At 37.9% G+C, this 25,987-nt stretch overlaps 1 protein-coding gene across 2 annotated transcripts in view; it reads right to left on the bottom strand.

The window, feature by feature from the left end:
- Positions 1-1,159: 1,159 nt before the first annotated feature.
- The window catches only part of LOC123505217, a 50,612-nt gene continuing 25,784 nt past the window's right edge, over positions 1,160-25,987 (bottom strand). For both annotated transcript variants that reach the window (XM_045256397.1, XM_045256396.1), the window contains exons 9-20: positions 25,168-25,346; positions 19,556-19,733; positions 19,145-19,342; positions 18,464-18,570; positions 17,780-17,926; positions 16,789-16,984; positions 15,781-15,878; positions 7,848-8,025; positions 2,801-3,046; positions 2,319-2,473; positions 2,075-2,191; positions 1,160-1,758 (exon numbers count right to left, since the gene is read on the bottom strand). In XM_045256397.1, the coding sequence (XP_045112332.1) occupies positions 1,623-1,758; positions 2,075-2,191; positions 2,319-2,473; positions 2,801-3,046; positions 7,848-8,025; positions 15,781-15,878; positions 16,789-16,984; positions 17,780-17,926; positions 18,464-18,570; positions 19,145-19,342; positions 19,556-19,733; positions 25,168-25,346 (1,935 nt within the window). In that variant the 3' untranslated portion in view covers positions 1,160-1,622. The remainder of the gene's footprint in view (positions 1,759-2,074; positions 2,192-2,318; positions 2,474-2,800; positions 3,047-7,847; positions 8,026-15,780; positions 15,879-16,788; positions 16,985-17,779; positions 17,927-18,463; positions 18,571-19,144; positions 19,343-19,555; positions 19,734-25,167; positions 25,347-25,987) is intronic.

Below are 25,987 nucleotides of genomic sequence, written 5' to 3' on the forward strand. Positions count from 1 at the left end.
CACACTCCACACACAGGGAAAGCGAGGCCACAACCCCTCGAGTTACATCCCGTACCTATTTACTACTAGGTGAACAGGGGCTACACATTAAGAGGTTTGCCCCATTTGCCTCGCCGCCCCGGGATTCGAACCCGGCCCTCTCGATTGTGAGTCGAGCGAGCTAACCACTACACTGTGTGTGTGTGTGTGTGTGTGTGTGTGTGTGTGTGTGTGTGTGTGTGTGTGTGTGTGTGTGTGTGTGTGTGTGTGTGTGTGTGTGTGTAAAACAAGATTTACCAGATATTCTTCTTTGTTTTTAGACTTTTTAATGAAGACTCCCATCACATTCACCATACGCAACCTATACTTTTTGACATGTTTCTCATATGTGCAGCACACACATGTTTCATGGTTACAACTCACAGTATTGACTGTGTGCATTTGTGCTAAACCATTACTAATGAAACACAATCACAACTTTGGTAGAGAAAATACAAAAGCAGCATAACAAGTCGTTCATTATTAAATTTAACAGCATACAATACTGTCAATGATTTCAATGTGAAAACTTTCTATATTAACAAAAAATATAAAAAATCAATACAACCATGTATTTTTAAGAAGCTATGTGATTTAAAGTCTTAAAAATGTGTATATAAAAGCACTAGCTCTAGATGGAGCAAAATTTATCTTTTTTCAGAAATAAAGTGAATGTTTTAAAGAAAATGTGCACTTGTGATCACTCACTCATATTTGATTGATTGAAAACTCACCAAATAACTTTGTAATATAAGCAAGACTCCATAAATAAGATAAAGCATTCAAAAGTACTTCATTATTCATGTTTCCTGAATATCAGTGTATGACTGCCTCTAGTTAATAAATACTCTTTCAAACAATTTTCTTACATCTTGGCAAAATTAAATGCATGACATAGTAGGTAGACTGATAAAAACTACCTTAACTTCTAGTTTGCAGCACCACTGAATTTTCTAATAAATCAATGATTATTGGTTCATCATTATAATGCTGATTTGCTGGCTTTGAGAAAAACTTTTTTGGTGTCTCTTCTCAACCTGTGAAGTGACTTTTCTCTTGTAAATATTTTATATTAATTCTGAAATAAAACTCATTAGATATCCAGTATTATCAATATTGGAAGGAAAAAAAAGAGATGATGTAATCTTCAGCGAGTTATTTATATGTAAACTATTATTAAATGCATACATCTCATGATGATGCCACACTATTTTTGGGTGTGGAAGAAGAACAGCAGATTATGCATGTTTTCCATTTGTCCTTAACAAAAATAATTAATTACCAGTAACCTACAGTTTATGATGACAATAACATGCATTAAACCAATTCAAAATTTGTATATGAAATATATATAACTGATGGTAAATTGTGGACTTCAAATATTTTTTAAATGCTTTCCACAGACAAAAGCAGCAAATAATAAGCTTTCAAGAAAGTATGTATGACATTATCTTCAGTTTGGTTCTTAGTTAATTCCAGGATGAATCTGTGTTCACAGCTACCAAATATGATCTATTTTGATACAATGTTTCTTCAGAACAGCATATACTTGTAAACAAGAACCTTTACATAAATATACTAAACATTGGAACAAAAGTCATTGTTTAGGAGGTGGGAAGAGAGTGGTCTGGCAGGAGGCGTGCCAGAAGAGATGTGAGGACCAACAATGATGACTGAAGGCCTGCTGCCTGTTGGCCTTGTATCCACACAGAACTGTACACTTCTCTTACAGATAAGACCCTGATGATGAAAAGTTGATTTCACATTAATCATAACTTTAAAGAAGTAGTGATAATGAACTATTATACTTATGAATTCAACATAAAACATGTTTAATGCTGTTTTAGCCCATCTCAATGGAAATGAGTCTTCATCAATTAATTCTACTTATAATTCAATCATTTACCTGGTAAAACCTGTTTTCAAACAAATGATATTTTCTTATAATTGAAATTTTAGAATAAATATCACCATGAAGGTTCTAGAGAAACTAAATTTCTCAAGGGATCACATGAATTACTCATATTAATTTCTAAGCATACAATAAAAACCTTACTTGTTGGCTAGATCAGTACGCAGAGTAGCAGGTAAGTTGCCCACTCCAGGGTTAACAACAGCCACTCCCATATTACTACGTGGATTGGTGCCCACTGACACTAATGATCTTCCCAACCTGCACAACCACCAACATTTTCCTTTTAATATTGTTATTATAATTCATGATAATAAAACATGAAAACTCTTATTATATTATAGTTTCCTTGGAATTAATGATGACAATAGTGATGACAATATCATACCTGCAGGCAGTGAGGATCATATCCATAGCCAAATGGAGTTCCAACACCATCAGGGTGGAGAGTGGCCATGGGGAGGCTGCAGAAGCCAGACTAACACCTTGTGGTTCTCCAGTGCCACCTTCCCGCAAGGCTCGCCTTACATGACGCATCACACTCTAAAAGTGGTAAAGTTATTGAGAACCTCTTGGCTATTGACTCCTAAACTTTAGAAGTAACTATGCTAGGACTCAACTCAGTACTCATGCATATCCTTTATATTTCCTTGACTACCAGCTGGGTAAAATACCAGTCTATTTTGATTACCTTACTCCTTCTATGACCACTCCCAAATTAAGTATATAATTTTCTAGGTGTGATATGAGATGCAAATGCTATACTGTATGTTCATCTGTTTACAGTATTAGCATGACATCACACAATAAGAGCAAATCTGGAGGTCTTCCCACATTATGCATGAATTTTTCATGACTGGAATGACTTACAGTGAAAACATCAGTTGTGAGATTATCTAGGGGAAGAGAATCTGGATCTGCCAAGAGCTGATAGAGAGCTGAGCCAGGAGATGAAGATGGTAAGTCAGTAACATCTGAGGGTGACTGCCCTCGAGACATCCGTGTAAGCCAAGTCTCACAGCGACCAAGCTCAACCAGAGCTGCCCCAAGACCACACCCTTGTACTCGCACCAGGTGAGTGTCCACTAGGGCACCCACAGATGAATGCACATAGTCCTGAAAAGGATATACAAAATAATACCTGTAACACAACAAAGGAAGGCATGAAAGGCAAAATCACAATGGCATTTCTAAGTTTTAGTAATAGACCTAAAACCACTAACCTCAAGTAACATGATTTACCAAATACTTCATCAAAAACTATGTAGTAGCAGTGAAAACAGGCATGACAAAAACAGACAGGATGAGTGGGTCCCTAGTAGAGTGAGTCCTCGTTATACATTAGTTCTTTATCCGGTAAATTTACAGTTACGGTATTTGGAAATAATACCTCGATTTGATATATGGTAAGAAAAATTCACAGATACGGTATCCGCTCATGTCATCCGAGAGGACCCAGCGTGGGGGAGCAGGGGTGATGACATCATCCGCGCCACACCTCCTGCCACTCACAGTACAGACTTTAACTTGACCACCCTTGGAGCCTGTTATCTCTTCCTCTTGCCCCCTTTTTTTTAACTGCATTACATATTACTTACATGCATTACTAATAAGATGAATGATTGGAATATTAAAGGGTCTATTGTAAGCACAAATATATTCATAATAATTATGGCAAATGTTTAAAGCCTACTACCAGCGGCAAACCATGCAGCAACTGATAAAGGGCACAGATGGGCCTGGCAAGCCCACTGTCAGAGAATGGTAGAAGTCATACAACATCAAGCACGCCTTTGATAACGTCAAGACATCTTGGGACGAAGTGAAGACGTCTACCATGAACTTGGTGTGGAATAAAGTACATATGGCCAAAATGCACACATGACTTCCCAGGCTTCGCTGTAGACGACATCGGTGCAATCAGAAATGACATAGTAAATCTGTGCCATAGGGCTGGCTTCGATGAAGTTGATGATGATGTTCAAGATCTTTTGGAGAGCCATGTTGATCCTCTCTCAAATGATGAACTTATAGAGCTAGACAAGGCATCACAGGAAGCAGAAAAAGAGGGAGACAAGGAAGAAGAACCTGTGCATGGCCTGGACGTCAAAACTCTTAGAGAATGTCTCGGAGGTATCGAAAAAGCTCTGAAAACCTTGAAGGAACGTGACCCAAATCCTGCCAGGAGTAGCAAAGTGGCTCATGATGTAAAGAAAAGTGTCAAGATTTATCAAGAAATCTATGATGAAAAACAAGAAAAAACAAACAGTCTCCATCTACTCATTCTTCAAGCCAGTCAGACATGCCGTCCCTGTCACACCTGCCGACCCTGCTACAGCTGGCCCTTCCACATCCGCTGCTGACAGTTCTACAGCTGGCCCTTCCTCCATATCCACTTTCTTCAAACCAGTGAAACGTGCCGATCCTGCTACAGCTGGCCCTTCCACATCTGCTTCAGACAGTGCAGATGATGACGTCTTATCCTTGTCTGCCCACTCAGCGGAATATGAGTAAGGGCTGAAATCCCTACTGTCCCTTAGCCTCGGGAGGGACATCATCTGATAGAATACACGGCGAGTGAAAGGTAAATAAAAACATTTTGTTTATTTTTTTTTGTGCAGTACTTTACATTTTTTTTTTTTTTTTTAATGACTATTTTCATGTATTTTCATTTCTGTAGGGGTGACTTTTGACGTGCTGGAGTACATTCCCTATTATTACATGTTATAATGGGTTCAGTATATGGTAATTTCAATTTGCGGTAAGGTTTTCAGGAATGCATATGTACCATATAACGAGGACTTACTGTACATCATTATTTGTGGTTAGATTATGAAGATAATATGAAAGAAAAGATGTTTTGACAAAGCACACCTTCACTCATCACATAAGTAAAATTGCAAATGCAGCAAGGGAAATAACTGGCTGCATCCTAAAAACATTTAGAATAAGAAAATAAAAGTGCATGATGAACCTGTTGAAAACTATGGTCCAGCCCGAATTAGAATATTGCTATCAATTGAGTCCCCTAACAAAATTCAAGACATAACCTCCCTCGAAGCCCCACAAAGAACTTCCACCAGTAAAATCCGGGGTATACTTGCTATAGAGAAGGCATATATTGTCATATATGCCTGGAAGATGCTAGAGGGTAAAGCCCAAAATGATGGTTTAATAATAAACCTACATCCAAGGAGAGGTCAACTATGTTATGTACAAGAAATGCAGGCCACAACAGCACGACTGAAAATCCTGGTACAGACCACATTCACCCACAATGGTATGTGACTTGTTTAACTGCATCCCAAAAGAACTCCATGATCAAAAGAACATCATAGTCGAGTGTTTCAACAGGAGACTGGACAAGTGGCTCAGTGGGGTACCAGATGAAGCTCAAATACCAGGACACCCTAACAACCAACACTCAGAGTGGAAGATTAGGGATCAAGGGAACCAGTGGAAGCCCATTTCTTGCATACCAACTGATTGATATAACTCTTTCTGTGTGGATGTGGGGGCCAGGGTCCATGCTGGAATGTGAAGAGAGAACAAAGCTCTCTGGTAATTCATCCCCTAGTACCTAAGGTTCTTGTTTTTCAAGGGAGGAAGAAAATAAGTGACATAAGGAAGTATGTTTCCTACTGTAAGACTTATGTTAAGCCTCTGATTGATGTCTATAAGCCTTACGCAAGGTGTCTTCCTCTCAATCCTTACAGTCGTCACACTCATCGGGGATACACACACCATCCCTGCACTTAACACATATGTTATGAGGATCTAAGGTTTTGCTACTTGTCTTATACAGTCCTGGCTATTGCAGATCCTTGTGTTACTTTTATGGGGGCAGCAGGTGTCTGTGATTGGTATGACTCAGTCCATAGTAGCTTTGAGAAAACACATCCTCACGCTAATGTCCCAGAAAAACCAATGGCTGCTGCCTGAGAAGGATGGATAAAAGGAGGGAGGGATGGGAAAGGCATCATGTTTTCTTTGTATCCCAACTCCCTCCATGCATACTGGAAAGGATTTTGAAGGGAGATTTTTATTTCTATGGTCAGGGATAAGTAGAGGACTCTATCCCTAAGTCATGTAAAACAGGTTGTGTGACAAAAAAGGTGACCAAGACTCAGTAAGGAAAGTCAGATCACAAGTACAGCAGCATCAAAGGAACTCATACTGATCCCATAGAAATGAAGTGATAAATATTTAAGAATCTTCCTGTTGAGGATAGATTCACAAACTTTAGATAGACTAGAAATCAAAGGAATAAGACATTAGTTTAATGGAATAGCATGATCATCCATTTTAGGACCATGCTGAAAGATAGAGGTCAATAGACAAAATTAAAAGATCTTCACTAGGTAAGATGCAAACATGGAGGCACAGTTTTAGAGAATAATAGGAGGGATCCCATCTGGAGCATAAGCCTTATGATGATTTAGGCCAGTGAGGGTATGGAAAACATCACTCCAAAGATTCTTCATGGGTAGCACAAAGTAGTCAGAGGGTAAAGAAAAGGGAGGAATAAGATCTGAAATCATCCAAGGTAATGTTCTTTAGCAAAAATTTGAGTGAAGAGTTCAGCTTTAGAAATAGAGATGGTTGAAATAAAGGAGGGAAGACAAAGAAGCAAAGTTATAGGAGAAATTTTGGCTAAATGTCAGAAGTCTCAAGAGGAGTCGAATCTTGAAAGATTTTGGCACTTTCTATCAATGAGGGAGTTTATGGCTAGACGGAAAATAGATACCAGGTACAAATATAAAATAAATGATATTCTGGTGATGAAACACTCAAATACCTTTTGTGGACCACCTCTCTATCATGTATAGCACAAAAAAACAAACTATGATACAACAATATTTGAAGGATTTAGGTTGAGAGAAAGAGTGAGCAATATACTGCATGAAATGAAGGCATATAGAGTAGAGGAGGTAATCTGGGATATCTTAAGCAGACAATATGAGCTACAAAACTTCCAGACTGGGATATGACGACAGAAGTTTTACAAATAGTGTAAAATTATATCTGCTATGATGGCAAAGATCACGCTGCCCTTTATCGTTACAGTTCCTCAGCATGGAGTACTGTAAGTGAAGGAAGGTTATGCTAGCCCAGTGCACCTACTGGCGGGTTTTTGCGATAGGTTATGTCAGGTTGTGGTGCTTGGTGTCTTTAGTTCTTCATTTTTATCCACAAGCTATCAAAATTGTTGTCATTAAGTAATAAGTAATTTCTCTTGCCTGTCAAAGACCAAAAGTAAAAAAAAGAAAAGAAAAAAAAGAAAAAGATTGCAAACTAGTTTTGTATTTTTCACTGAGGAATAGGGGGAGTCAGGTCACCAGGCAGACAAACACGTACAAATTGACACAATGGAAGTACACACTGACGTTTCCCTGTCTTACTGTGTGTTGTACAGCCAAAAAAAAGTCTCTGCATCCAATGAGGGAGCTTGGGGCAATAACTGAAATAAAATGCTGTCTCATCTTATCTTTCTTCTCACAACTCACTATGTTAGACTGAGTATCTCGAGAGGACATAACAGTAAATATTATGTATTTACCAGTTTCATTTTCACTTTTATAACCAGCGCTTTTACTATATCTATTCACTTACGACATAATCATTGGCAGAGATCTTCATATCTCTTGTGTACCCCCTCTTCCCCAACAATGTTTTTTTTTTTTTTTTTGCAAAATTATGCATTAAATTGAATAGAAAACTGTTATTTTGTTTTCCTTGAATTAATGAAAGACATGGCAATGTGGCATGGATTACTGGCCTTAACATAGGGCATAATACACAGACCCTCCAGTACTTTATGGGTTTCAGATGCTGATCCTACAGCAGTATATGACAAAATTTTATCTCTGATCACTAAAACTTCCCATGTACCTGTCCATTTCTTCTTCAAACTCACCCAGTGTGTGTTGTGGTTCCATGACAGTCCAGCAGCTACAAGTATGGGTGGCCAAGCAAAAACAAATGGTGTCAGAGCAGCACTGCTGGACCAGTGGGCTACCACCACTCCCACAGCTCCTCCATCCACTCCTCCCACCACACCACTATATACATTACTCACTCCAGCTTCTGGCCACCTGCAACAGAAAGTACTTTGTATTCAAAGAATCTCAATGGATATTGAAGGAACATTGGTGAATGTTACTCATAATACTCAATCATTCAACTTATATAAATAATAACCAATGTTTCTATCAAGAAGAGCATCTTATTATAAAGTACTTAAAGATAAAGCTATCAAGTAATTTCAACAAAAAATCAAAAGTTAAGTTTGCATTTTATGACATGGCATTAGGAGGTGGTGATTAATGCTTGGACAAAGCTGCTATGATGACACAAATTTGAATCCTGGTGGAGTCTATCTATTTTTAAGCTAACAAATACCTACATGCCTCCTATCAATCTTATTTTCAACAGCAATTGCATCAGGGGCTTCAGGGTGCAGCAGGAACCTCTGCAAATGTCTCATGCAAAAATCCTGTTTGTGCCAACATGGAGGAAGCTGATGATCCATGCCTCCAAAGAAAAATTGATGATTAAATTCTTCAGACTAGTTACAAATACTGCTTAAAAACCACCTACTTGTGTTATAAGTAAAATGTGTATTTACCTAGTTGTATTGTGCCAGGTTTGAATAGGGCTCATAGTGTCCTGTCTCCATGTTTCCATTTATCCAATTTTTCTTTAGTTATGCACATTATGTGCTATAACAACTTCATCACTAAATGTATTCCACTTTTCCACCATTCTATGTGGAAAACTGTATTTTCCAATATCCTTCACACACTGCCTCATCCTAATTTTACATGTCCTCTTGACCTTCTAGCTTCTTCTGTCACCAGTACCATGTCTTCCTTGTTTAACTTTTCAATGCCATTTACATACTATTTTTTACATATTAAGTCACCTCGTTCTCTTCTATCTTGTAAGGTTGGCAGACCCATTTTCTTTGGTCTTTCTTCATATGTTAGCTTCTTTAATTCCAGCACCATCTTTGTAGTTATCTTCTAAATCCATTCTAATCTTCTTATATCTTTTTTAGAGCTTGGTGACCATACCACTGCTACATATTCCAGCTTAAGATGTATCATGCTTATGATAATTTTTTTCATCATATTTTTATCCATGAACTGAAATGCCACTGTTATATTAGTCAACATATTATATGCTAATCCAAATACCTTACTTATTTGTTTTTCGGGGTTCAGATTTTCCTGTACAATCACTCCCAGATCTTTTTCCTCTTTGGTCTTTATTATTTGTTCCTTTCCCATCAGATAGTTCTATACCGGTTTTCTCTTACTCTTTCCTAGTTACATTACATGACATTTCTTGGCGTCGAACTCAAATTTCTACTTCTTACTCCACTCAAAGATTTTGTTTAAATATTCCTGCAACAGCAAACAGTCCTCTTAGGTTTTGATTACTCTTAACAGCTTTGTACCATCAGCAAACAAATTAATATAAGTGTTTATCCCATAGTGAATGTTGTTTACACATATCTGGAACATAATGGGGCTAAAACTGATCCTTGTGGCACACCATTTGTTACTTTACCCCAAGATGAGTATGTATCTCTGATCAGTTTTCATCTCCCTGTCCTTCAAACCAGTCTAAGAAAGTTCCTTGCAGTCCTCCTATGCTCTCTAGTTTCCAAAGTAGTATGCCGTGAGACTTTATCGAAAGCCTTTTTTATGTCCAGGTATACTGTGGCCACCCATCCATCTCTACTTTCCAGTCCTTCCATTACTCTTGAGTAGAAACTTAATTAGTGCCTGTTCAATATAACTTTTTCTTTTTCCAGATGTTCAACCCATTTCTCTTTGATAACTACTTCACATAACTTCCACACAACACTTGTAAATGACACTGGTCTGTAATTTAATGGCTCAGTTGCCTTTCTTCCTTTAAATATCGGTATTGTGTTGGCTCTCTTCCATTCTATTGGTACTCTTCCTTCATTTAGTGAGCTTGTAATCATTTCCCAAATTGGATCTAACAGCTGTTCTTTACATTCTTTTAGCACCCAGCCTGATACAACATCTGGCCCCATTGCTTTTCTGACATCCAAATTATCTCCAAATTATCTAATAATCTTCTAATCTCCTCTTTGTGCACTATGATTTCCTGCAATCCTTGGCAATGTGCTGTGTGTGTGTGTGTGTGTGTGTGTGTGTGTGTGTGTGTGTGTGTGTGTGTGTGTGTGTGTGTGTGTGTATTTACCTATTTGTATTTACCTATTTGTGTATTACAGGGCCTGAGCTAAGCTCTCTATGTCCTGTCTCCTTGTCCACTCCTGTCATATCTCTCTTTCATCTGATTGACACACACTGCGTCAACGACATCACTGCTCAGTTTATTCCACTTATCAATACTACGATGCGGGAAACTATATTTTCTCACGTCATTTAGACAGATGTCCTTTATTAGTTTTTTTCCATGTCCTCGGAGATGATTACTTGTGGTCACCTTTATCAACTCTCTGTCCAATATGTCAATCTTGTTCACCAATTTATACATAGTTATCATGTTCTTCTCTCTTCTAATGTGGTCAGCCCCAGTTTCCTCAGTCTTCCCTCATAGTCTAACTCCCTGAGTCCTGGTACCATCCTTGTTGCCAGCCTCTGTACCCTTTCCACCTTTTTCACATTTTTCTTCATATGCGGTGACCAGACGCAAGCTGCATATTCTAACTGGGGTCTTATTAAGGTGCATAATATCTTTTTCATCATTCCTTCATCTAGGTAGTGGAATGCAAGGTCAATATTTTGAAGCATGTTATATGTTTTCAAAAATATCTTGTTAATGTGTTTCTCCGGTGACAAAGTGTTTTGCAGTTACTCCTAAGTCTTTCTCCTCATTGGTCTCTTCAATTTTCTCATCACCCAGCCTGTAATCCCTGTTTGGTCTGTATCTACTTCTTCCCATTTTCATAACATGGGTCTTGTCTATATTAAATTCCATCTGCCACTCTTTACTCCACTCATATATTTTATCAAGATCTTCCTGTAACTTGTTACAATCTTCCACATTCTTTACTCTCCTCATAATTTTAGTATCGTCCGCAAACATGTTCATGTAACTGTCAATTCCTACTGGCATATCATTAACATAAATCAAAAACATGATGGGACCAAGCACTGACCCTTGTGGAACTCCACTGGTTACCTTCTTCCACTCGGACTTCCTTCCTCTCACCACTGTTCTCATTTCTCTTCCCACTAAGTAATTTTCCATCCATTTTGCTAGTTTATCATTTACTCCTCCAATCTTCTTTAGTTTCCACATCAGTCTATTGTGTGGTACTTTATCAAAGGCCTTTCTCAAGTCCAGGTAGATAGCATCCACCCATCCCTCTCTATGTTGTAGTATGTCAGTCACTCTTGAATAAAAACATAATAAATTGGATACACGATCTTCCTTTTCTGAAACCAAACTGCCTTTCACTCAGAATGTTTTCACTTTCTAGATACTCACTCCACTTAGCTTTAATTACTTCTTCACATACCTTGCACAATATACTAGTCAACGATACTGGTCTATAATTTAGCGGTTCCATTCTACTACCATTCTTATATATAGGCACAATGTCAGCTCTTTTCCACTCTTTCGGGACTATTCCTGTTCGTATGGAGGTTTCCACAATATCAAATACGGGGTTCAACAATTGATCCTTACATTCTTTTAGCAACCTCCCAGATATGCCATCAGGCCCCATTGATTTATTAATATCCAGATTGCTTATAATTTTCCTTACATCTTCCTTAGTAACCATGATGTCCTGCATTTGCTTTATTTCCGTAGGCCTTCCTCCCATAAAATGCTCCTCCTTTGTAAACACTTTGCAAAAGTTGTCGTTCAAAATTTCAGCTATATCTCTAGCATCCTCATATACTTCTTCCCATTTTTACCTTTTCTATTGCCTCCCTTTTATTTAGTTTTCCATTTATGAATTTGTAAAACATTTTGGGTCACTATCACAGTTTTCCACCACCCTCTGTTCATATTCCTTCTGTGCTGTTCTCCTTACTTCAACATATCTATTCCTTGCTGTTTTGTAAACTTCTCTTGATAATACATCACTGTTTTTCTTAAGTTTCTTCCATGCCTTTTCTTTGTTCTTTTTTGCTTCTTCACAATTTCTATTAAACCACTGTTTATTATTTAAAGTCCTCTTTCTGTGATATGGCACAAACTTCTTCACAGCAGAGTTATATAAATCCATAAATTTATCGTATTTCAATTGCATATCCCCTTCCTGGTATACCACGGACCAGTCAATTTCATTAAAGAACTCCCTTATATGGTTATAATTTGCCCTAATATAATTTAATTTTTCCTCCCTGCGTTCCACAATCTTATTTGTGCTTAATTCCGTATCCAGCTCAAAGCTTAGGACATCATGATCACTTTTCCCCAAGGGACATTCATGTTCAATTTCCTCTTTTAGAGATGCCCTGGTAAATACCAAATCCAACCTTGCTGCAACATCTTGTCCCCTGCACCTTGTTGGTGATCTCACCCACTGTGTCATCAAGTTATTTGTTGCTACCTTTAACAATTCCTCTGCCCACTCACCACCGTTCACCACTTGTAGTCTTCCCACACTATTTCTTTACAATTAAAGTCTCCGACTATCATCACTCTATCCTTTCTGATGAGTTCTTGCTTCATTCTGTCTAGAGTATTTCTCATCACCATTTGATACTGTTCATATTCCCAAGCACTGGTTCTGGGTGGTATGTATACTGTTATAATATTAATGTCCCTCTTACCATCTGTTATAAGCATACTTATCACTTCCTCATTTCTCTTACTCTAGTTCACCTCCTTCACTATCAGATTTTCCTTAGTAAGAACCATTATACCACCACCTCCTTTATTTTTTTTATCATTTTTCCATACTTTGTAGTGTTTTACAACAAACCAATCTAGCTTTATTTCGGGCCTTGGCTTTGTTTCCACCACACACATTATGTCTGGTTCATTATTTCTTACGTAATCCATACATTCTAGCCTCTTAGACAGAAATCCATCTATATTCATGTAAGTCACTTGTATTCCATTCCTAGTCTCTTTCTTCCATGTAATGTCTATTCCGTCTGTTTTATCCACCACTTCTTTAGCCTTCCATTTCTCATCCTCCAAAAAAACTTGGTCTCCTATGCTCTCTAAATTCCAATGTAGTTTACTGTGAAGGACTTTACCAAATGCCTTTTATTATGTCTAGGTATACTGTGTCCACTCATCCATCTCTGCTCTCCACTCCCTCTATTACTCTTGAGTAGAAACTTATAAGAACATAAGAAAGGAGGGAAGCTGCAAGAGGCCCCCAGGCCTATACGAGGCAGTCCCTGTGTGCTTAATCTACCTAATTCCATCTATCTTCCCCATCCATGAACTTATCTAACTTTCTTTTAAAGCTCCTTATTGACTCAGCCCTGACTACATGCCCACTGAGACTGTTCCACTCATGAACCACTCTGTTTGAAAACCAGTTTTTTCCCATTTCTTTCCTAAACCTGAATTTTTCAAGCTTAAACCCATTATTTCTGGTTCTGTCCCTGCTACTGATCCTAAGAACTACATTCATGTCTCCTTTGTTAAAACCCTTATACCACTTAAATACTTCTATTAAGTCTCCTCTTAACCTATGTCTCCCTAAGGAATGCAGACTAAGTTTTTTCAGTCTCTCTTCATAGGGTATATCCCTCATTCCCTGTATCTTTTTAGTCATCCTCCTTTGCACTGACTCCAATAGAGCTATGTCCTTCCTGTAATGTGGGGACCAGAATTGTACCGCATAGTCAAGATGTGGCCTGACCAGCGCCAAGTATAATTTTAGTATTACTTCGGGACTCCTGCTTTTAATACTTCTAAAGATGAAACCTAATACTCTATTCGCCTTATTTCTGGCCTCAATACATTGCTTCCTTGTACCGAGATCGGACCTAACTATGACTCCTAGATCTTTCTCATACTTGGAACATCCTAGTGCCACGTTATCTATTGTGTACCTATTGCTTGAATTATCTCTACCCACACTCAGCACCCAGCACTTGTTAATATTGAACTGCATTAGCCATCTATCTGTCCATTCTTTCATCGTATCCAAGTCAGCCTGTAAAGCCTTGGCATCCGAATCGGACCTAATTAATCTACATATCTTTGTGTCGTCCGCAAATTTACTGATATCACTATCAATTCCACTATACAAGTAGTTGATATATATTAGAAATAATAATGGTTCTAAAACTGAGCCCTGTGGCACCCCACTAACTACTTCTCCCCACTCGGAATTCGAACCATTAATTACTACTCTGTGTCGCCTGTCGTCTAACCACGCTTTAATCCAGCCTAATATTCTACCCTCTATACCATGTGCTTTAACCTTTTTAAGAGCCTCTGGTGAGGTACTTTGTCAAAGGCTTTACTGAAATCTAAGTATAGAATGTCATAACTATCACCTTTATCTGCCGCCTAATAAACCTACTATAAAAGCTCAACAAGTTGGTAAGACACGACTTCCCCTTCGTAAATCCATGTTGTGTGTGATTTATCAAGCCGTGTTTGTCCAGCTGTTCCCTAATGTTTTTCGCTATTATTGATTCCATTAGTTTACCCACAACTGAAGTTAAACTGACAGACCTGTAATTAGACGTTATGGTTTTATCTCCCTTCTTAACCCTTAAACTGCGGCGATCACTTATATAATCAAGCCTCTCGAGTACTGTGACGCGGCAATCGCTTATGTAATCATGAATTTTCGCGGGGAATGTTTTGAATTTTCGTGGTGCGTTTCCCTTCAGACCTGCTCTTGTAACTCCTCCCCACTTAGTGTTGCCATCATGAGGGCTCCAGATACTATAACAAGGGCCTCACTTGAATTTTCATGGAAAAGTAGGAGACACCTAGCAACTCCTTGTGACTCGTCTGGTAGAATCCGGCCCTGAGTAGTGCTTTATTTGCCACATTATGTCAAAATCTAAGGATCTAAAGAGTGAGACAATTGCTCAGATGATTGGTCTAAAAAAAGGAGACAATACAAATACTGAAATTAGCAATTTGACTGGTGTGGGGCGAGCGAGTGTGAAGAACTACATATGCAAATTTCGTAAAGGAAGAAGCGATCAAATACCACAGAAGAAACCTCGTTCTGGCAGACCATGTAAGATCTCAAATCGTGCTATAAACATACTGAAATGAACAGTAGAGTCAGCAGCTACAAATACAGTATATTCTGCCAGAGCAAGGTTTCTTCTGTGGTATTTGATCATTTCCTCTTTCACGAAATTTGTGCATGTACTTCACACTCGTTCACCCCACGCTAGTGAAACTGCAAATTTCAGTAATTGTATGGTCTCCTTTCTTTAGATCAATCATCTGAGCAATTGTCTCACTCATTAAATTCTTAGATTTCAATATAATGTGACAAATAAACCACTACTAACCACCTAAGTCATGTAAATCCAGTGGCCTATCACAGAACAGGACAGTGCAGAAAACCTCACTCTACTATTACCAGAGGCAGACTGAGAGTTGACTTTGTGTTTGGATATATATATATATATATATATATATATATATATATATATATATATATATATATATATATATATATATATATATATATATATATATATATATATATATATATATATATATATATATATATATATATATATATATATATATGAGTAAATAAACAAAAGAAAGAAAGAAAAGGCAGGAAAAAAATGAGTAGCAACTCAGAGATTCAAAATGGTCCAGAGACGGTGCAAAAATGGTATCTAGTAGCTGATATCTGACAACATAATCTGACAACAACACACCCACTGAGGCTGCTCCATGCTGCTGTCCCAGGACACACTGCCAATGGACGTCCTGTCTCTACAGCAAGATGAACACCACAGGAAAAATCATAGTCAGCCTGCAAAAAAAAAAAAAAAAAAAAAAAAAATGGAGTTTACATTTGTGGAATTCACTTTCTCATGTTTTCATCTTGTACATAAGTACACACTAAACTACCTTATCTAAAACATAACCTATCATAAATTGTAATTCTCAAAACAAAGACATTATTAGCTTTTTAATCGTAACAACTAAGCACTGATAATGGTGAAGAAAGTAAATTTATAAAGTGAATTACATAAGTTTAAAAGTCAGCTACATTCTACTCACACTGACCACTTCATGTAATAGACTTTGACTGGTCAGATATCTTTCTTGTTACTTGTGTGCATAAGATGGCACTTGAATCATTCCCCAAAATACAAAAACACACACACACAAAAAAAGGATATTTTCACTAACGCAAACTTCACCACAGAGAGTTTGGTAGTTTAGGTATCATCTTATACCATTGATATCTAAAACCATAAAAATCATATTAAAGTTTAGGGTGGGGTTATCTTACCTGAAAGTCATCTTATCTGCCAAAAATATATGGTAATAAAAAAAAATAAATAAAAAAAAAAATAAAAATTACCTGGCTATGTATGTTTGTGCTAACTACAAAAATACAAAATCAGTGAACACAAATATTCAATTAAATCAATTTATGTATCACAAGTAAATAACATAACATATAACATAACATAACATAACATAAATAATAGGATAATAAAGGGCCACCAGGGCCCATCTAGGTTATCCTGTATCAGTCTCACAGCGACCTTGTCATCAGTACTTCAAGATACACTTACAAGTACACAATACATTACATACTAATTCTAAATATTTGGCCCATTAACAGGGCTAAGTCCTGCAGCAAATTCCTCTACAATCTGTGATCCCCATACATGGGAATCACAATGAATCATGTAATATAACTAACATACCTGAAAGCCATATTCCACCAAAATAGCACTAGGAGGAAGGTGTGCTAGATGCTTTCTCTTGTTATGAAAAACATTGGCACAGACCAGGAGTACTGTTGATTGAGTAAGACCCAGATGGCTCCAAGGACTGTATGAGTTTTCTAAGGTACTTGCATCTGCTAAAACTGCTGTCAATCTTGGACCAATATGAACATATCTGAAAGTTTTGTTGCATTAAAGATATTAATCTTACATCAAATTAAAGACTAATAAGGTTCCCAGTATTATACTATCAACTATAGGTAGCCTAAAGATCAGAGTAGGAAAGTAGTGGGACAGATGTCCAGGGGTCCTGTCCCATCAGAAGCTCATAATTGTTTAGTGATTATAAACTGGTCAAAGATCACACACAGATTGCCATCAATCCCTCAATTCTGTTGCAAAAGTTGATGATGGTATATACTTCTAGAATTGTCATTCAAATATGCCTTAGTTGCACTACCAAAATCTAAATAAAATAAATCTATGAATAAATAAAAATGCACTGTTGGTACTGAGGAAAAAAAGTTTAGCCTATGGACTGTCTAAAACTATATTATTATATAATATCAAAACAACTTTGTTATTAAATATTACCATAGCCTAGCCTATGGTAAAACATAATGCACATTTTAGCATTAGTTGGCTTTTCAATTATTTTTCAAATTAGTCTAGGGTCATTCGTAAGAGCCATTTTGTGTTTGTAAGATGATGTAAGAATGTTAAAAAGTGGAGTATCTCTAGTGTTTATAGAACAAATAAAGATTAATATGATCCAGAACAATTTCTTTATATTAGCATCATAATTCTTGTTTCATCTCACACTTGAACATACACTATATCATTGTGGTTTCTCCTTGACCTTCCACATTCCTTTGCCTCAATAATCTTTTCACTTTGCCAAATGTTTTTTCTAATTTCTTGCATTATAAATTTCATTCATGATGTGAAAAGTGTGAAACATCTACATTACCTTGCAGAAGGAAAGTGGGTGAGAGTGGCAGTGATCACACCTGTCAGACTGCTCACTTGGCCGGTGGTAACAGTATCCTCAATGTCAAAAGCAGGGACCAAAGTGATTCCTCTGTCACTACAGTATCGGTCTAATGATACAATTTCACTGTCAATAAAACATGGGATTAGTTCACAATGCAGATATTGCACATAAAGAATAGTGCTCAGAAAGAACAGACTTTTAAGTTTGGTAACTTTTGTTTTGATAACAATCAATTGAACCTTTTCTGCAATAATAAAAAATAATTCTACTTAGATTAAACTAACTTGTATAAATAATCTAGCATAAATGACTGAGTGATGTTCTGCTTAACTCAATCTGGTTTTTATGCTGCTTTGACAAAACCAGGACTCTTAAAGATTTAAATAAGCAGATACAATATGGTACAGATAATGTAAAGTTGATAGACTCACTAACATAATAAAGCATTTGCTGACACACTATTTTGTAAGACAGTGTAGATAATAATATGAGTACAAATTAAAGTATAATACATACCATATTAAAAAAAAAAAGAAAAAAAAATTACATAGGAACACAAACTATGTTTCACTGAGGTTCTAGGAAAATATGTATATATTTAGAAAAGCATTCAGTGCATGGGACCATCAATACATGGAGAAAGACTGACAGCAAACACACCTAGGAGAATATGGTTGGCTGCAGGCTGTAGGTGTTAGTTTGAACAAAAGATGTAACTGGTTCATTTTCAGAGCCAGCAGAGAGTCCACCATCTGACATACACGTTCCTGGGGAGACAAACAGCTTTAGCAAGATGTCAACCTTTAGTTGTTTAAAACACTTTTACTGTACAAATGTCATATTCATACAATATTAAGAAAGTAAGATTAAAAAGGTGAAATGGCATAAAGATATGAATTGTATAATGGTTTAAACAGTCTTTGTTTATCAACAGTAACTCTATTATGGTATAGAATCACTTCATGTCTATTTCTATCCTTGTGGTAAATTAAGTTTCAGTGAAAAGTTGCAGAAGCTTTGAAAAGAAGCTTTTACAAGACAGTAAATAAAAAAATTCCTCTACCATAAAAAGTGCAATATTTAGAGCTTTTGTTGATTCAAATTCCCAATCTCATTTTTGTTTAGAGAAAATCAGCAGCAGAAAACTCTGCACTTGCCTATGTCCATACAATTATTATTCACAAGGTCCTATTCTTTTATTCTTTTAATCTTTTATTCTCTCTCTCTCTCTCTCTCTCTCTCTCTCTCTCTCTCTCTCTCTCTCTCTCTCTCTCTCTTATATACAAGTACCACATAATGTAATCAAAGATAAAAATACATATGCATGCAAAACCTCCATACCAAAATGGGAACACGGGCATGAGGAGAGAGGTCCATCAGAACACCTCGGTGCACAAGGGAAGGCTGGTCTGTTATGACGACTGGAGGGACGCTGCACTTCTCGCTTCCATCAGTGGTTGTTGTACATACTCGCAGTAGTTGTACTAGGGTCACTAAGGCACTGTGCAAGCTCTCTAATGATCCACATACCATTGTTACCTGTAAATGCATACAAAATTCCTCAGACTTGGGAAATTTTTTATTTTGCCTATGTCTAGTATTATTGGCACAATAAAATTCAAATTTGAGATCTATTAAAAAGTAATATTAGCATAAATCAAGTATGGCTGAGGTCTCAAGAATAGTAGATTTCTGATGATTGAATTGTATTATGCAATTTTAACTAATAGTAACACAGCTGGCAGAACTTGCCTTATTGTCTTGTACAGTGAGGGTATACTGATGGGGATGAGAGGTGAGAGCTGAATCCACTATACAGGTGAAGGTGTGCTGAGTAGGAGGGTCACGGACACCCACCACAGTCCCCAAGGATACCTGGCAGTCAACCTCTTCTAGCCAGATTTTGTGAATATCCCAAACATCCACAATCCTAATGATAACAAAATGATACACCAGTACAGTGGTACTTCAACATACAAATTTAATTCGTTCCGTGACGATCGTTGTATATAAAAAAAATTGTATATCAAATTGTATATACAATGTTTATAGTATGCATGATATAAATGTACTATATTACCCCAAATAACACCTTAACCCTCTAAACTCAAAACACGTCAATAGGCGTTCATCACGCAAGACTCGGGGCACATCGATTGACATTTAGGCATTTTTGGGCTATATTTTGGTTATTTTCTTCCCTTTTCTTTGCGTGTGTGTGTGTGTGTGTGTGTGTGTGTGTGTGTGTGTGTGTGTGTGTGTGTGTGTGTGTGTGTGTGTGTGTTTTTTTTCACTGTTTGATCTGCTGCAGTCTCTGACGAGACAGCCAGACGTTACCCTACGGAACGAGCTCAGAGCTCATTATTTCCGATCTTGGGATAGGTCTGAGACCAGGCACACACCACACACTGGGACAACAAGGTCACAACTCCTCGATTTACATCCCGTACCTAATCACTGCTAGGTGAACAGGGGCTACGTGAAAGGAGACACACCCAAATATCTCCACCGGCCGGGGAATCGAACCCGGTCATCTGGCTTGTGAAGCCAGCGCTCTAACCAATGAGCTACCGAGTGTGTGTGTGTGTGTGTGTGTATTTACCTAATTGTATTTACCTAATTGTAACATACGGAAAAGAGCTATGCTCGTGTTGTCCCGTCTCCATATCTATTAATGTCCAGCTTTTCTTAAAATCATGAATATTCCTTGCGTTGACCACTTCCACGTCTAAACTATTCCATGCTTCCACCCTTCTATGAGGAAGCTATATTTTTCACATCTCTCCTATAAGTGGCCATTTTAGTTTTTCCCATGCCCTCTCGACATTCTTCCATTCCACATACACAGATCTTCCCTATCCATTTTTCCATGCCAATCATCACTCTGTATATTGCTATCAGGTCTCCCCTTTCTCTTCTGTTTTCCAGGGTTGGAAGTTGCATTCTTTTCAGTCTGTCTTCATAAGTCAAATCTCTTAAGTCAGGCACCATTTTCGTTGCAGCCCTCTGTACTTTCTCTAGTTTCCTTATGTGTTTCTTTAAGTTCGGAGCCCACTGTATTGTTGCATATTCAAGCCTCGGTCTTATCATTGCAGTAATTATTTTCTTCATCATTTCTTCATCTAGATATCTGACGCCACTCTTATGTTCCTCAATAAGTTCAATACTTCTCCAATTATTTTGTTTATATGTCTCTCTGGCGATAGGTCATTGGTAATTGTCACCCCAAGGTCTTTTTCTTCATGACTGGTTTTATGTCTTCATTTCCTATCTTGTACATACTCCTGATTCTTCTTTCACTCTTGCCAAACTCTATTTTCTTGCATTTTGTCGTGTTGAACTCCATTTGCCATGTACAGCTCCATTTCCATATTCTGTCCAAGTCTTCCTGGAGTAGTTCGCAATCTTTGTCACATCTCACTTTTCTTAACAATTTTGCATCGTCTGCAAATAGGCTCACATAACTGGACACCCCATCCACCATGTCATTTATGTAGACTGCGAACATTACTGGTGCCAACACTGATCCCTGTGGAACTCCACTCTCCACCAATCCCCATTCTGATGGTCTGTCCTTAATTATTGTTCTCATTTCTCTTCCTACCAAAAGTCTTCCATCCATTTTAGTAAACTGCCATGCACTCCTCCTACCATTTCAAGTTTCCAGATCAGTCTCTGGTGTGGTACCTTATCAAAGGCCTTTTTTAAATCCAGATATATTCCATCAGCCCAACCATCTCTTTCCTGTATTACATCTATCACCCTCGAATAGTAACATATCAGGTTTGTCGTGCATGAACGCCCTTTCCTAAAACCAAATTGACACTCACAAAGTATGTCATTTTTCTCCAAGAAGTCTGTCCATCTATTCTTCACCACCCTCTCACACATCTTAGCTACCACACTTGTAAGTGACACTGGTCTATAGTTCAATGGGTCTCTCTTGTTACCTGATTTATAGATTGGGACAATGTTAGCTCTTTTCCAGTCTTGGGGCACTACACCTTCCCTTAATGAGGCATCAATTACTTCACAAACTTTTTCTGCCAATTGCTCCCTGCATTCTCTTAAAATCCATCCTGATACCCCATCAGGTCCCACAGCTTTTCTCACTTCTAAACTCCCCATCATGTTCTTGATCTCCTCCACCGTTACTTGAAACTCCTTCATAATCCCTTTCTGTTCCATTACCAGTGGTTTGTCAAAAGCAGTCTCCTTTGTGAATACCTTCCGAAAGCATCCATTCATAGCCTCTGCCATTTCCTGGGATCTTCACTGCATACTCCATTTACTTCTAAACTTTCAATACTTTCTCTATTTTTGATGTTGTTGTTCACATGTCTGTAAAAAAGCCTTGGTTGGTCTTTACATTTATCAATTATATCCTTTTCTTGTTTCTTTCTTTCTTCTCTTCTAATCAACACATATTCATTTCTTGCTCTTTTGTAACTTTCCCACTGCTTAATCCGTCTTTTCCTTCTCCACCTCTTCCATGCATCCTCTTTTCTTGTTCTAGCCTTTTCACATCTATCGTTAAACCAGTCCTGCTTTCCAACTTCTCTATGTTGTCTTATTGGTACAAATTTTTCTCACCTTCTTTGTATATTTTTATAAATTCCTTCCACTTTTCATTTGCTCCTTAGCACTCTTGAATTTCATCCAATTTGTCTCTTGAAAGAATTTCTTTAGGTTTCCAAAATCTGTCTTGGCATAATTCCATCTTCCCACTTTATATTCTTCATTTCTTCTAGATTTCTCTTCGTCTATCACCTTGAACTCCAAAACTGCATGATCACTCTTTGCTAAAGGGCACTCCACGTGTGTGTGTGTGTGTGTGTGTGAGAGAGAGAGAGAGAGAGAGAGAGAGAGAGAGAGAGAGAGAGAGAGAGAGAGAGAGAGAGAGAGAGAGAGAGAGAGAGAGAGAGAGAGAGAGAGAGAGAGAGAGAGAGAGAGAGAGAGAGAGAGAGAGAGAGAGGGGGGCATTTTCTATCGATCTAGCCAAGGCCGCTGAACCTGATCGGACGCAAGGCCACGTACACCGATGATACTATCTCATTCAACCTGTGATATTTTGGTAACCATAGCATCTAAAGACTTCTGTTTTTTTGCATTGCAAAGAGGAAGAGTTGCTTGTGGGCAGAACACAATTTGTACTCACTCGTTTATTGAATTTTGAAATGTAATCAGTATGTGAATACAAGCTATTTTGTGTGTTTCTCACCAAACCTGAGTTAGTGTGAGCAAAAATTTCCAACTTCCCCGAGTTTTAGGGGTTAAACATGCATTCGTACTTACCGACGCAGTGACAGAACTTCGTATATGTAGTACGGAGGAGGAACTGGCAAGTTACCCATGCCTTACTATTGGCACGCCACATGACCTGGAGTTTCTCTTAGAACACCTTATGTGCTTTAAAGGCCCTGGGGTTCTCAGAATGATACACCAACAATGGTTTGACTTTAAAGTTACTGCTAGCATTAGCGCACAGGGCCAAGTCACAGATACGCACACCACGTTCATATTTTGCAATTATCTTGTGTTTCATATCCATTGCAAGACTCTTCTTAAGTTTCTTCTTTTCAGCCTCCTTATTTTTACTTTTGGGACCCATGATCACGAGGTCTTAAGTTCACAAAACTTAAGAAAAAATACACACTGCCAAGGAGCACAGACACATACATGCACAAAGGATGAACAACGATACACAACGCAAACTGAATGTTAAGGTGGAAATTCGTTAATTTGGTCAAAAAAATTGAAAAGTTGGAAACTTGGTACTTGGGTTCGTCTCTGGAGAGGGAAGCCATGGCCGAAGTTGCCAGGCACATAACGCACTGCTTACCTGGTAATGGCGGTTTTAAAGGGCCGGCCCTTTCAATACCCAAGCGTGCATACGCCCCTTTTTCTTCTAGTCTTTGTTTTGCTTGTATTTATATATTTTTTTTGAGCTGTTTTATTTATTTTTGCGTGATGTACGATAGTTTAGTATCAGGCAGTGAGGGTGAGGAAGACGCTACTCCCTCAGTACCAATCGATACAGCCTTAGGGAGTGCGCGTGCGTGCAGCCTACCTGTTGATCGTATTTTACACGTGTTGGGTTCCCAAATTGTGACAATGCCACGTGTAAGGCCATGATGTAACAAGGCCTGAAACTATCTAAACAGCCACTACCAGCCTCCAAGCAGTTGTCAAGGGATTATGTAAGTACATATCTGAGTTTGGTACATATTGGAGTGAGTTATTTTTTTTTTTTTATACCATGTGGGCTTTTCACGGAATTTATGGGCTAAAGGGGATACTTTTAGGGTACCTCCTATCTTAAAGCCCACCTGCTAGGAAACCGTTGCCCAGTGAGGAAGCGAGTTATGTGGGGTTTTGAAGATGTTCACAGAAAATGCGTTTTCTTGACTTTCAGTTTTTCAGCATATACTGTTGAATAACTTTTTCAGTAACTGGTCAATTTCAAAAATTTTTGCAGCAAAATGATCAACAACCTCATCTTAACAAATGCTAGCATGATAATGCATGAACTCACTCAAATAAATTTACAACAGGCTTATAAACTCAAATTTTTGATGAAAAAAAAAGGTAACAATTTGGCGTGTAATGAAATTGTTATAACATAGGTTATGTGTATGCCGATGCTAACATTTATTTGTTTTTATGTATATTATATGTGGTCAAGAGGAAATTGCCACAGTGTTATTAGTTTTGATTTTATAATGGTATTTTGAATTATTTTCTTATCGCCGAAAAAATATTTATTGCAAAAAAACTACGCCACATTTGTGTACCAAATTAACACTGAAGACGTACACCATAAACGTACACCTTGTGTATAAATATTATTGAATTCGGTGAAAAAATAGCAATGGGAGAGCCAAAAAACCGATATTGATATCGTCATCGAATTACCACCTTAAGGTGGATGTGGGTAGCCGAGCGATCGCTGCGCCACCTACCAATGGCTATTCGTATCTTAAAAATATCTTTGTATTTCGAGGCATAAATTATATGAAATTTTTCATCGTGTATAAAAAAGTTTTATGTTGGGGCATTCGTATCTCAAGGTATTACTGTATTATGAAAATATAATCTATCTTAGGTTGAGATGTCTCTTAAAGATTGATGGTTCAAACAAGATTTAACAAAATAAAAACATATGAGAGTGTTTCTGATATCTTTTACAAATGTTAACTGAATTAAACACTTATTATGAAGAGATGGGCAACGCACTGTGGGACTGTCACCTGAGATTCTATAAAGCAATTCACAATGTTCTCACTACCCATCAGTAACAGAGTTGCTAAGGCAGAAACAACAATTTTAAGTAGACAAGCTATATTTGTAGACTGTTGACTTACTTATGCACAGGAATAGCACCAGTCACAACAGCTAGTGTACCATGAGAGGGTGGAGACCAGGCAGCACCATTCAGCTCAGTGATGCGGCGAGGTTGAGGCCATAACAGATGAAGTGAGGGATGGGTGACAAGAGGACGTGGGGGTCCTGTAAGTTGGGTTGATGCCAGTCGTTCACATACCTGAAGCAAAGATTTGTTTCATTAATAGAGATCTTAAAAAAAACACTAAAACAAGCTTACTACAAATACTAGCAAAGATGGACTATCAAATAACACCCCAAAGTCATTGATGCTAACTGTGTTCTTCTATTGTGGTAATGTACATTATAAATCAGGTGCCTAGAGGCAGAGTAACGCAAGCAACACTCTGGCTGAAATGGTTATTTTTATCACATTGTCTTCCCCCACAATCCTACAGTGGTGGGAAGCAGAGTAGAAGTCAGAATGCACACTGCAATAGGATCGAAAATCCACCCAAAAGCAGTTATCTATAGACCCTTCATGTCACTCTCGAAGCAAAGTGGTATGCAGCTGGTGCCAGAATGGAGCAACTCCAACCTAGCAGCCAGCTAGCTGACAGCACCCCGTCTCCTCCACACCTCACACCCACAAACACTCATGCACCCTCCGCCAGCTTGCCACCACAGAATGACACTCTGCCTTTCTTTTATGCTAATATGCAAGATTTCATCATTGTGACAGACAACAACATGCCCCCTGAGGAGTCAGAACCCTCTAAGGGAAGAAAAGTGTGCATAATCCTGCAGAGTAGAAGAAAAACTTAGCTTAAAGACAAAGGACTACAGGAGAAGCATACATGA

The sequence above is a fragment of the Portunus trituberculatus genome, chromosome 17 (assembly GCF_017591435.1).
Source record: "Portunus trituberculatus isolate SZX2019 chromosome 17, ASM1759143v1, whole genome shotgun sequence".
Taxonomy (NCBI): domain Eukaryota; kingdom Metazoa; phylum Arthropoda; class Malacostraca; order Decapoda; family Portunidae; genus Portunus; species Portunus trituberculatus.